The sequence below is a fragment of the Branchiostoma lanceolatum genome, chromosome 8 (assembly GCF_035083965.1).
Source record: "Branchiostoma lanceolatum isolate klBraLanc5 chromosome 8, klBraLanc5.hap2, whole genome shotgun sequence".
Lineage (NCBI taxonomy): Eukaryota > Metazoa > Chordata > Leptocardii > Amphioxiformes > Branchiostomatidae > Branchiostoma > Branchiostoma lanceolatum.
The window spans coordinates 15,094,441-15,108,315 of record NC_089729.1 but is presented as its reverse complement, the minus strand read 5'-3'; the positions used below and the strand labels follow the sequence as shown (position 1 = coordinate 15,108,315).

General features: G+C 41.2%; 1 protein-coding gene across 1 annotated transcript in view; it reads right to left on the bottom strand.

Annotated features, from left to right (window-relative positions):
* LOC136440782 (neuroligin-4, X-linked-like) overlaps positions 1 to 13,875 on the bottom strand; it is a 29,992-nt gene continuing 16,117 nt past the window's right edge. The window contains exons 2-6 of the mRNA XM_066436892.1: positions 10,296 to 10,442; positions 7,927 to 8,112; positions 3,966 to 4,806; positions 3,383 to 3,521; positions 1 to 2,546 (exon numbers count right to left, since the gene is read on the bottom strand). Of these exons, the coding sequence (XP_066292989.1) occupies positions 1,749 to 2,546; positions 3,383 to 3,521; positions 3,966 to 4,806; positions 7,927 to 8,112; positions 10,296 to 10,442 (2,111 nt within the window). The 3' untranslated portion in view covers positions 1 to 1,748. The remainder of the gene's footprint in view (positions 2,547 to 3,382; positions 3,522 to 3,965; positions 4,807 to 7,926; positions 8,113 to 10,295; positions 10,443 to 13,875) is intronic.

Genomic DNA, 13,875 nt, shown 5'->3' with positions numbered 1-13,875 from the left:
TGTAGTACTTCGTCAAAGATTTTCAGCAAATATGGTTTTTACGCAAGATTTTACTCCATGATGAAAGCACTTGTGAACTCTTTTTAATAAACATCATACTTATTACGTATAACACATATTTCTGGTAGTCACGAACATTCCTTGTTTTACCGTACAAACAGGGTAATACAACAGGTTCAAAAATTGCCTCATCTACTGTAATAACAGACATTTTCTGACATCACAAACGCAAGTAGATTTACATATGCACTATTTCTGGAAAGTTGTATGTTGTACATTCCATATCGCTTCTTCGACAATAGACATTTTGGACAAAAGTTTGCAGCACTAGTATTCGACAAACTTCAAGAGACTGTGACAATGCAAATTTACAAACCAATGGAAATTTTTGAAACAATCATTGAGGATGGGACAAAAATATATATAAATCCATCCGACTCTATTGATACAGCTATAATAGGAATATGCGTGGGTTCCGATACGCTTCAAGAGGAGATAACAATGATTACTACATAATTATCAATCCCGTCATTTTCATCTAGGAGAAACCCGTCAAACAAATGATTCTATCCCTTTGTCGGTCATTATTCTAACCCGGTCTTCACTGCGATGTTAAAGGGAAAACCTTTGTCAAATTCGTTAACTTTTGCAACCCAGATTCTTTATTTTGGGTTATAGTTAATCATTCATCCCATGGTATGTCTGGGTGGAGAGATAGGAAAGAAAAATGCAATTCAATTCATAAGCCTAATTAGCATATTGCAATAATACAGCTAACTAATGCATCTCATGCCATGGGTTCATTGTCCTTATCCCCACGAGCCATCCCAGACCTACCATAAAGGAAAGATTTATCTGAACTAATTAGGTCAAAGGTTCTTAAAAATGGAATTTGGCTGTTTTCCCCTTTAAATCATGGTGTGATCTCTGATCTTTAAGGCACATGGCGACTTAAGTCTTCTTCATGGGGAAGTATTTTCTTTGTATCTTCTACCCCAAAGATGTGCAGTCTTAGAATGTGAAATTGGACATTTTCTTTAACGATAAGATGTTTCCGACTCAAGCTCCCCAGTTACGTTTAGGCACTGAGGTTTCAGATCACTTGTACAACTACAGGCGAATATCACCTACCTACGATGTAGCTACCTGGTCTCAAAATGACAACGACGATACATACTGAACATGGATACATGGCTTCTCAGTTGTCATCCGTTTGGTTCTATCAGGAGGTTCTTGAACGTACGTTTAAGCTTATGCCTCTGGGTGTATTTACAAAAGTACGTATATTAGATACGGAAGGCGGATTGGAATGAGAAACACATATACCACCGATACGGTGGGTACATCCTCACCTCCTGTATGATATAATTGGTGCTGACTATTTCATAAGAGTTACTAACGCACACACAAATAACCACTTTAGACATAGCACGTTACAGATCTCAATCATAAATCTACGTTTCAACATAGTCACAGAAACATCCATTCTATTATCCCTGACACAGATACTAAAATATTTCTTAAGTTGTAATTAAGTCACGTACCTGAATATGTTTGGTCACAATAAGAGAGCCAAAAAGTAATAAAAACGTTGCAAAAGCATCTTCATTCTTAACATAATCGTCAGCTGGCAGACAGCTTTGTTGTTAGCAAGATTTTATGATGAATACGCGTTTTTTTTGCAGGGAAAGGCAGTCACAGGTACAGGTCACACAATTTGTGCACACGTCACGCAAATTATGCTCACGTCACACAATCTGTTGGCAGCCATTTTTCTTCCGAGGAACCTCGTGCAGTTTGACAATGCGACACTCCTGTGCCTGTAAGGACTGAGGACAGATTTCTTCCAGAACAGAGAAGTCCTTAACCGGTCCCATCTCTATCAAGCCACTTTCTTGGAACACTGAAGGGTGTCTGTCACCCACCGGTAGCGGTTCCTTGTACTCTTCTATGTCTGTTCCATCGGGACCCTCTATAGACGTGAACGGATGTTCTTTTTCTAACGTGTCCCCACAATCCTTCAGGTGTGACATCGCCATTTCCTGTGTTTCTATGACCTTCAAGCTTATCTTAGAGTCCGTGAACGCGCACGTCGTCACCGAGCCTTGGTGTCTTGCTCGTCTTTTCCCTCGTTTCTTATAACAGACCGCAAAGACGACGAGATTTAGAGCGAGTAAAGTCACCCCCACTGATATTACTATGCTCAGTTCGCTGGAATAGGTTCTCTTACCCGAGGCATGGTAGTCACTTGTTACTTCGTTGTACGAATTGAAGTCGACCCAGTTAAAAGACGGCCTGGTCGTCGGCTTTTTGTCTTTTTCGGGCTGCTGGGGAGGACATGTAGACCTGGGCCCTCCCTCCGGATACCTTCCCCAGTTCCAGGGAGTTCTGGTTATGGCCGTGTCTGTGGGGCCGTTGCCGCTGCGAAGGTTCATGCAGATTTCGATGACGTCAGCGGGCGAGTCTAGGGTTCTGATAACCTGCTGATGTTTCACTAACTTCGGTATGAGCTCCGCCCAGAAGGCCACACGCTGGGATCTATACCCCTGTGGAACAGGTACGGCATCAACAACATTTAAAAAGTTGTGCTATCTTATCTTTACATCGTCATAAGAATAGGAGGGATATTCAATATGTTCACGGCCTTACCCAGAAATGAGGTGCACAACTAAAATTCCGGGGCATGATTTCAAAGTATAAGACCTTTTAGTAATGCCTACCAAAATTCAAATCATTGATTACTTCGCAGGCGACACCTAGTAACGTTGGGGGAGAGAGAAGAAGAAAAACATGCTGATTGGAAAATTGATCTGCTGAAAGTCAGATACCCACTTCTTTTTAATTGAAATAGTTCCTCATCAAACACTTAAGAGTCCATGGCATGAGGAGCTATGATCACAATTCATTCCTGTTTTACTCGCCACTTACCTACTGATTTTCACAAGGACGTCGACTAGAAAGTAATGACCACAATTATTTCAAATTTAATGGATATTGATAAAAGGCTTTATAGCTCATAATTGTGCCTCGAAATTTGAGTTGTGCACCTTATTTCTGGGTGAGGCCGCGAAATTGTTGATCACCCCTATCTATTTATTTCATGTAAATATGGCAAAGGAAACAAGTCGTCCATGTCTTTTACCATGATTGAACTTCCATGATTCTAAACAAAAAAATTATGTATCCACTCACTCATTCGTTTATCTGTTTATTCATCCATCCATCCATCCATCCATCCGTCCTTTCATTCAAATATATTCTCACTCATTTGCTCATAATTTCAAACCACCCCTCCTTACTCTTTTCTTTAATCTCTTCCTTCATTTGTTTCATTTCTTCTTCATCTAATCATGCATTCGGGAGGAACGTCTTGAGTTGTTACCTGCTTCACTCTTGGCTTCATCCCCAGGTAGATAAACCCCTGCTTGTCGGCATCATAAGGAGGCCACTTGATGTTCTCAAAACGGTTGGGCCGCTCATGCGCAAACCGGGTCTTCTGTGGGATAGGCGCGTTGGGATCTCTGTGTATAGAGTGATGAGATTCACTTTATCTCTTTTATCGTGCCTTCTTTCAAATTGTCAGGTCGGCAAAATATCACATTCGAATTGCTTCAGTTTGGTTATTATAATGTCTTGAACAAGTCAATATCAAATTGAGGAAACAACGTTTGCTAGTCAAGCTGAAAGATAGAATGTTTTCCCTCTCTATATATGTTGATTAGAGATCACTAGAAAATATGCAGTTCCTACAATTTTACTCATAGTAAAAAGTAAAGAGACGCTTATCCTGTAATGGATGTAGTGAAGTCCTACTGGTATTCTCTTTCTAGATGCATATATATGATAGTAATCATTGCACATGTCTTGGTTTGCTGTAAGTTCCGAAGACCTATATTTATCTAATAAGGACAGGAAATGTATAACAAAAGGTATCATAATCATCGTCAAACTTTTTCTGTACTTACCCTGACTTGGCAAAGTTGGACCAGTACGTTATGATAGCCAGACTCAGCATGGACTCAGCTCTGGAGTAGTTCATGTTACTGTAGACCCCTCCTCCGATGTTGGGTGCGCCGAACACAAACGGGAGCTCTTCTTGCTGCACGGCCCCGACCCAAGGTGGGTTACGTCCGTACGTCAGGCGGTGGTTGAAGGTGTAAAAATACGTGCCTGACGTCGTCTTCCCAGAGGAATGAAGGTTTGCAACACTCACCACCGGCATGCCGACTTGCTGTTCTGTAAACATGCGTACCATGCCAGTCCTTCGCGTTTCGTTGCTCTCACTCTGTCCCCAGTTCGTGTAGATGAACTGAATGGCATCTTCGATCTCGTTTTCCCTGTCTGGATATACCTTGTTGACGAAATCGTTAATGATGAACGTAAACCCTTCCCTGCCTATACCATAATAATCTACACCCGGAAACGTCTCGATGTATCCGAACCCTTCGTCTTCGTTCACTCCTATAAGATGATCATAACTCTTGAAGAGGTTGTACTTGTCTTTGTCTTTACCATTGTATGTCATCAGCATCTTCGGGTTGTCTGTTACGACGATACCGTCCACCACCGGGCCGAACAACGAGAAATATCTCGGGCCGAACATTGAGAAGTAGGGAGGGCGCCGCACGACGCTCCCGGTAAGGATGTCTACGTCAATTCTGCGGAGACAGTCCATCATCTCTGTCAGGTTGCTGAGGCAACAGCCCATCTTGTGGGCCACCGTAATGGCGGAGCGCCAGGGTTCCGACGTCAGAGCCCAAGTCGTCAGTGCAGACCCACTCTGAATGATCACCCGTCTGAAGAGACCTGTGAGGACCACGAAAACAACAACTTGTTTTTGTCGCCCCTTCTTGTAAAACATAATCTCCAAGCAGAACTTACAATAATGGTCTTCATTTATTGTTGTTTTATAAATCTCCAAGCAGATCTGTTGGTAACAAGGCAGTATCAACCGGGTGGCTTTTGATACATGTTGACCCTTTTATACTGCCTTGCCACCGACAGATCTGTTTGGAAATTTGTTAAACAACAATAAATGAAGACCATTATTGTAAGTTTTTTGTCCAACCGGCTCACATGTTAACATCCAACCTAAGATAGTCATTTTGATGTAGTGAATAGTTTTATTCCAAACTTATGTCTTGTTCTATGTTTACTGTTGTTGCCATACTTTGTACCTGCTACAATGGTCGCGCAATAAAGTTCTTCTTCATGTTAACAATCATATGCATACAAATGTACATATAAACGTTTAGCATGTATACTCTAGCTACTTTCGGCTTCCTATTGCTTCTTTGTAATTGTATGAATGTAGGAGGCTGTATGATTAGTCAGAGTTGGTTAATAGAAGGCTGGAAGGAATATAAATAGCAAGGACACAAAAGAAGATCCCCAGGCCTTCCCTACATTCTTGATCGACTTTTAAAAACCTTCGGTTGAATTGAAGAAATGTCACCATTGTGAGTTAAAAATTGCCTCATTCTGAATACAACAATTTTAGGAAATATCAAGAAATGACAACACATAATCTAATCAAGCACAAAAAAACACATGAGGAAGAAATCTGATTTGTTTCTGACTTTTATCTTAGTGATATTGTGAGTTAGTGATATTATTCTTCGTTGCTGCTTGTAAGCATTACGTCGGAAATGAACTAAACGAACACAGTTGTATACAAATCTACATACAACCAGTGTTCTTACGTACATCTAGGATGTTATGGAGCCTAGGGATATAACTTCCTTGTCTACACTGTTTAACGCCAAATGCACGTTAACCCTGCAATAAAACTTCATCTAGAAATACAAGAAAGGATAACCAAAAAAGGAACAAAGGAGGGAGGATGACGGACTTGATAACAAGACATGAACGCACCGGAAAAAAAATGACGTGAACACTGTAGAGGACTGAACGTCAATTTCCTCATGTATTGAACTCGACATACAGTACTGTTATATTTGTCACAAAACTACCGCCACAAGTTTCACTCTCATTTACTGAAGACTTGAAAGCTACAGGAGCAACATAATATTTCCGAGGGATGAGAATCATCCGTAACGCTACCTTTTATCGTTGCTCAGCGTGCCAGAAATCGTTTTCTCAAAGGGAACGGTAAGTCCCATGTAAGCCATTGCACACATTCATTTACCATCCATTAGGGGTATAGACGTCGGTGCGTTTACAACTCACAGGCTCCAACTCCCTCTCTACCCACAGCCTCGTCAAAACGCAATTACGCGATGTGTTTGTGGATTCTGCGAAGTGCTTCCCACTTCGAGATAGTTTCAAGAGGGGTGTAGATAATGGTGGTGATGCTGTCTTTCTAACGACGAAAGACTGAGGTAGCGAGACGTAGGCTGTCATTGTTGGGAATTATGGCAAGTTATCGAGGAACGGAAGCCTGTCAGTTTGCTAAACTGCAGTGTTTCAGACTATGTATACCTAAACCATAAACAAACAGCAAGACGCGAACCTTTCTCTACTATGCCATCTGAGCCTATGGAACACCTTCCCACCCAACATCAAATCACTGAACGTTCCATATAACTTAAAAAAGGCTATCCACATTTTTATTCGTAAGTTAAGTTAAAAGTCTGCATATCTTATGTTATGACTATGTTCCTTTTAATCTTGCGATCTGTATGTTTGTATGTATGTATAACCATATCTTAAAAACAGGATATTAAGATATGGTGAACCCTGGAAGATTAGTCGTGATACGACTAAAGGATATCGTAATGAACGACTAAACGTACTGCGAGAACGATGCAGCTTTGTAGCTGGTGGACACCGGAATAGCAAAAATACGATCCTCTTGTATATATAGAGAGATATGCAGGTATCTGTGTTTTGTACATTATTGATATACGGATATAGTTGATCTTAATTGTTATTTCGTTAGGCTTTGTTTACTATCACGTGTTGGAAGTCAGCAGCTACTAATGGCTAGATTCAGTAAAACGCGCTATCATTTTGATCCTTGTGACGCACCAACCAAGTCCCTCCAGACAAATGATGTGTTATTAGGTGGCATCCCCTGTGTCGTTCCACCACTTAGATTAAGTTCTACATGTACTGCGCTTGAAAGATGGGGTTTCATTGGCTCCCATCGCACGCATCCGCATCAGAGACGTCCAAAGTAGGGCGAACTAATAAACCTGCCATTTTGTTGTCTCCAGGGGTGGTAAAAATCTTTACGACTTATCAAATCAACCCGCATCATTGACCTGTGAGCAAGACTCATTCCAATATCGCTTCTCTGGAGACCTTTTCTGTCAAACTTTAACAACTTCCCCGTTAAAAGAAAGGCGGATTAGATCTTATCATAGGAAGATGGGTTACGAGTACCATATCTTAAAAACAGGATATTAAGATATTTGTTTTATCAGGACGGTCGTTAAGTGAGAGGGTGTATGTGTAAATGGGTGAAATGGCCACGTCTTCTTTACCACAACGTCGTAAGATTAACACCACCGCCTATAGCGTTTGACCTATAAAAAACAAATTAAGCTGAGACTGCGGAAATATCGTTACTTTGACGGAATCATGTCCTAAATTTCTGCTCGTTAACTATACTGTACAATGCGATCTTAATCTCTGTAGGCTATGTTTATATTTGTGCACACGTTTGAGGACACACTGAAATGGCCGACATTTGCTAGCAAATGCAACATATTTCCCAAATCACGTTTCTTACTAATAGATAAGTTGCTTGAGTAACTGCTATTTGCCGTATCTTATTACCTGGATGTCTAACCTTCATTGATGTACCCTATGGATATGATTTTTCTCTCAGTTGTCTCCCTTTTGACAATCCTTTATGACAGCAAACAGTGATTGGCATCAGATCAAATTTGGTATCTTGAGTAACTGCTATTTGGCGTAACCATAGGGTGATACAGCTGTTGGTTCGAATTGTAACCTCACCTTTTGCCTTGGGAGATAGTGCTAGCAGATTGATGCTCGCTCCGCCTGCTTCTGCCCCGAAGACTGTGATGTTGTTCGGGTCTCCTCCAAAGTTGACGATGTTCTGCTGCACCCACTTCAAGGCAGCGATCTGGTCCAGCAACCCATAATTCCCCGGGGCATTGTCTTCACCCGTACTGAGGAATCCTGGGAAAGTAGAGCAGTGTCATCAGTAGTCAGAGAAGGTCTCATCGTGGGGGAGGGGGGGGGGGGGTAAACACGTCATTTAGTGACGTCGGCGTGGCGTAACGGTTAGAGCGTTGAACTCGGACTTCGATACTCACCATACCCCGACGTTGCGCCCTTGGGAAAGGCACTTTACACTACCTTCCCGGACGGTGGAGTGACGCCCACCGAGCCTTTTCGGCTAATCTGTCAAACTGTGTGCCAAAAAAACACACACTGCGGATCTGGTTGCCGATTTGCCGACATCTAGCACATTTGCCACAGAGAACTGTTAACTTTTTTTCTAAACACTTCATCATAAGAAAATATAGAGTTGATGACTTGCATAAATCATTGCTCCATAACATAACAGGGGACGTTTTGACTATGAATGCAGTTTGTGTATTGCCAGGAGAAATGATAAAACCTTTCAAGAGCCTACCGAACATGGACATTGCTAGACAAGTTTGAGAATTCCTGACATATTTCTTTTCCTCACTCTTATGACCATATAACATTGCAATCTTACATCAAATCCTATTTTACTGTCTGTTTCTCTTACATACTGAATAATCTTATGATAAAGCTGGGGGCATATTTTCTGGACCAACGTTTACTACGTTTATCTATGGATTGTATCCTTACTAGCATACTGTAAGCCAAAAAGATGGCTGATCTCCATTCGGCTATTGGCAAGGGTTCAATCGTTAAAAGTAGTGAATGGAAATTACAGGAGGAAATGAAGCAATCGACTCTGAAGTCTGACAGTTGGGAGAAAAATAGAATAATCTTAGATACTCGTAAGCGTTGCTGTTGGGTTCGTTATAATGAAAAATGTAGGTTTCACGAACGTTTATTGGTTGTGCTTGTGCATGGTAAGTTCGTACGTGTAGGGTATACGGTCACCTCATTTGCATACAGATTACTACCACCCCATTACCACTAAGTACTAGAGACCATTGCTTGTAAATGTATACCTCTTATTACTCCGTACCGTTGGGAGGAGGTAACTGATCATTTGTCTATCAGATAACAGAGTGAATGCCGTAAGTGACACGGTACAATTCTCACATGAGACATTTACTATCATGTTACAGCGCACCTTCTTACAAGGGTCTCAGAGAAAATGTCCTTACCGCACAAAAAGGAGAAGAATGAAAATGACAATTTCATTATGTTTGCAATACTTTCTTTATCACGTTGACTCAGCGGAGCGTAGGTTACACTCTTACGGTTAGAGACGTTCCACAGAGAGTATTATGGATGATAAAAGTCGTCTGCTGTCAGTGGAATCAATACGAATTATAGGAGACGCGAAAGCAACAATAAAAGTAAAGGGTTGTTGTAGTCTCAAGAGACTAGTCTTTAATCAAAAGGGAAAAGAATAGTGTTTGGAACATCGAGCCGCAGGGAAATCAGAAAGAGTCGCCTTCTTGTTGAAGCAGTCAGGGTTACCCATTTGTGACATTGAACTTGTCTATACACCATCATATAACAGCAGGCTGACAACCTATTGCAACGACTGCTGTAATCCCAAATGCATTACGTACCGACAGGGGGTGGAAATGTACTCTAGCACTGTTTTTAACAGTCACTACTGCAAGCGATTAGATTAGACTTTGCCTACAGGTTGAATTCAGCATCGTTTGAATCTATATCACATCATTCATATCATATACCATTTAAAATATCATAGTCTTTGGATAACATGCAGTATATTGCCTACGAGATCTGCTCCTTAAACAAGTGACTTATATTGAGAGTTGACGTTGGCTAGCTTTGCAGTGTACCTCATCCCTTCCATTGGCTACTGAATGAATGCGAAGTTTTGATCTTTTCTACACAGAAACTACAACTGTAACACGAGCACCTTCAGGAACTGTGGTATTCAGTCTGGGAAGTGATTTAGTTTGTAGTGTGGCATCGTGTGAAAAAAAAAGCACTGCATTCGAATATATCAAAACCTTCATCAAATCGTAACAGACAAAAAATCATTACATGTTTTCCTGTAGGTATATTGTCTTTCACATTGAAGTTACAACCGTAAGATATAACCACATGTCTCTTTTTAATTGTCTCTTTATAATTGCATTCACATCAAATATTGCGGCGACAAATTCTTACCCACAATGCATCATACCGGAAACACGTGAGTGATTACATACCTAGCAGACCGAGGCGATAGTTGAAGGTCACGACGATGACTTGTCCCCAGCTGGCGATGGCGCTACCGTCGTACATGCTGCCCGCACCTTCTTCAAAATATCCGGGGTGGATGAAGACCATAACTGCCGCCTTTGGTTTGGCACCAACTGTTAACAGAAAGCGTGTGAGCTTAGTAAAGTTACTCTTCGTTGGCAAAATAAAAATTGACTACCGTTGGTCTTGAATTTAGAATTAAAAAGTTTGGTTGGTCAACAAATTATATGTGATGGGGGAAATGTTTATGATTTTAACCACTTATTCCTGCTAACTACAATAGCAATCATGCTACACGACAAACCAATGAATGGTGCTGAAAACATGATCATCAACATCATTCTTTGCCCTCACAGATGAGGTAATCAAGCACGTGGCGTACGCATGATGTGCACGTGACGTAACACGTGATGTTCACGTGACGCACCCTTTGCTTAACATCCGGTCACAGATGACTAGACTAGTATTGACGCGCTATATTTTCCGCTTCAAGCTAACAACGCTAACGTTAAAACCGCCTGTGGCTCATCCAACATGCCGTAACATATGCCGCATTATTCACAGCGCCGGAGATCATTCTTGCGACGCATTACGCCAGAATATTCATTACCAATGAAACAGTAACTAGCAGAGATTTGTAATTATAGCACTAACAGGAGGACCCCTACCGTTCCAGCAATATGTCTCCTATCACGTCACTGTTCTGTGACTTTCCGATAAAAAAATCAGCGTGGCGTCAAGGTTTTTGTACAATCTGAGCAAAAAAAACCCTCTTGCTATAACTTGGTTTCACACGTACATTATACGCGTGACTGGTCTTGTCGTGAGCTCGTCGTGCAGAGGCTACGCTTCTCTGAGCATGAGGGTTGTTATTAATGGAGCCTCGTTTCGTCTCCAGAAAGCAGCAATTTCTATTCAGGAGGTAGTCAGGAGAAAAGATACAATCTACGGAACTCTCAATGCGTTAATCATAACTTTGAGGATTAGCTTTGTCTGCTGAAGACTATTGCCAAGTACGTACTGGCTGGTTTATATACTTTATTAGTTTTTATTGTTAGTCGTCTTCACAGTGACATCCACAGCTACCTGCTACTACAGTAACTATAGTCCCCAGGCGTTCATTTCCTGGTAACATGCTATGTTTATGATGCAATATTTCAGTCCTGATATCATCTAACTATCTACTAGGGAATATTTGCTGTGGACGCGGCACCAAGGGAAGGCTGAGGTTTACTGTTAGCTTATAAAAACAGTACGGATTCTGTAGGGAAAATATTGTACCAGAACTTTACCGATGGTAAGGTCGTTTGTAGAAGAAAGCTAATTTCTACCAAAGGGTACCAGAGTTCATCACAAGCTGCACATATGAATTCCACACCTCCGAATTACTTTTTCTATAGATCAATGCAAAAGTTTGGTTAAACTCTTTGACACGCATTTGTAAATACCATTCTTCTTATATCACATTCTATCAATATCTCAGGACTTTCCCTTTGCTAGGAGGCAATCTTTCCCTGAAATTTAGGTTACTTAATGGGTTCCAACTAAATGGGGTCATGTTCTAAAAGGAACTATTGATTAACGAATGAATCGAGAAGTTTTGTGCCCGATGTAACGCTGACTGCCTTTTACTTAAAAGAAATCTACCAATTGTCTACCAATTTGGGGGAAATGACCCGTTCTTTGCAACGCCTTTAAAGTCTAATTATTATATCTGCCGGGTCTATAGCTGATGATGGATTATTCTCTTTCTCCTGAATCATGGCTTTTCTTTCTACATGAAGTGGTTTGATGTAATTCGTCTTGTTGTTATCGTTTGGCAGGAGTTAGGGTATCATAGCTGCATTTTTTAGAGCGAAGAAACTTTTTATGGTTGAAAGTACTATCGACTCCTGCTGCGAGGTAGTACTTATAACGCCTTGTGATGTTCTTATCACAGTTTCATTGATGCCGCACTATCTATGAGCATCCAGGCGTGGAGAAAAATATCACCAGGATACTATGTAATGCAGCATTCTATGCTCATTTCCTTATCTTCTCTACTGTCGTCCCCTGCAGCCCTACCTGTTCTTGTAGAGCTTCATCATTAAAAGCTAAGGCAAGAAACATTCAGATAAAAGAGACACATACCCTCTGACTGTTTGTCATTCTTAATGTTAACACTTTCAGGACAAGAAAGTCTCTTTTTCTTATCCTACGGATAAATTGGGGTATAAGCTAAGCGCACAAGGAGTGTGTGTTACCTGAGATCTTTGTAAGAAACCTTTCAGACAAACTTTCATGATTTCATTGTAAAATCTAAGCTAGTCAAAGGTTATAAAATCTATTGAAATTGAACCAGAACAATGAATTGTGGAGCACCAGGCAAATTACAAAATACCTGATGTGCATTGTGATGCGTTCATTTCATGTCGAAGTGACGCAGATTTGTCATAGGAATGTTGATTGAAACCTGGCCTTTTCATGCAAACAGAGGGTATAAATCCAAGAATGTACCACATGTAGGTAGGGTTACACCTTTATCTTGTGGCGTTGCCACATCAATGGGTCCGGAACGAATTATCTCCAAGGAAATCTTTAAGGAGATGATTTGTTACGCCCTCCTCCACAATGGGACACTGTTGGCCGGATAACAAAGCCATCAGCTCCTGCAGACACTGTGACCTGTGCGCCGTGTGATAATCTGGCAACAATGTACACGTGTGACTCCCGGCGATCCCCGGCAACGATCCCATCGCGCTGAGGACCGCCAAGCGTGAAATTGGATCTGCTGACAGCTTCTGCAGGCGACAAGATGGCCGTCAGGCTGTCGTCACCATGGTTACCTAACCGGCCTAGAGCTGACGTGTCGTCCGGGATCCTGGTAGGTCAGATCTAGCGGCCATCAAAGCGATAAAGCTTCTACTTATCGGAGATGAATTGCAGTGGTATTCCGATTATTAGCACTGATCCACTTGGTCTTTTCGGCGAACTTCAAGATAGAACGGATGGGGAATCATCCTGCGGTTTTCGGTAACATACATACAATGTTCACTCACACTTCAATGATATGGCGCTGTCAAAGTTCAAAGAAAAGTTTGAGCTTTTGGATAGAATTGAAAGTATGAACACAGAAGGAAAGAAACAGTGATACCGGTATTAGCGTAACTATGGGTTTCATGGAGAGCTAATGTTTTAATTGAATTATAGATGGTTCCTGGTGACCCTTGAATGCTAATTGAAAGATTGCCTATCTCAGAGTGAATCTGAACTTAAGTAATCCGTCTCGTGCACTTTCTTGATAGCAGATAATCACATTAGTCGCTAGGCAGAAAGCAAGGGCTTGTTTTACACGTACTAGGCATACATCTCAATTTTGCTGTACATGAGCTAAGTTCGCTTGGTTAAGTCATAAATATTCAGCATTAGTTTTGGGATCGCGTTATTTGTTGACAAATTGGATAAAAACGACTTAGAATTTAAAGTATACGACTTATCACCACAGAGATATTGCGACGTTTGAATGTGGATATATCTATAGTAAGTGTCTTGAAATATTCCGAATCC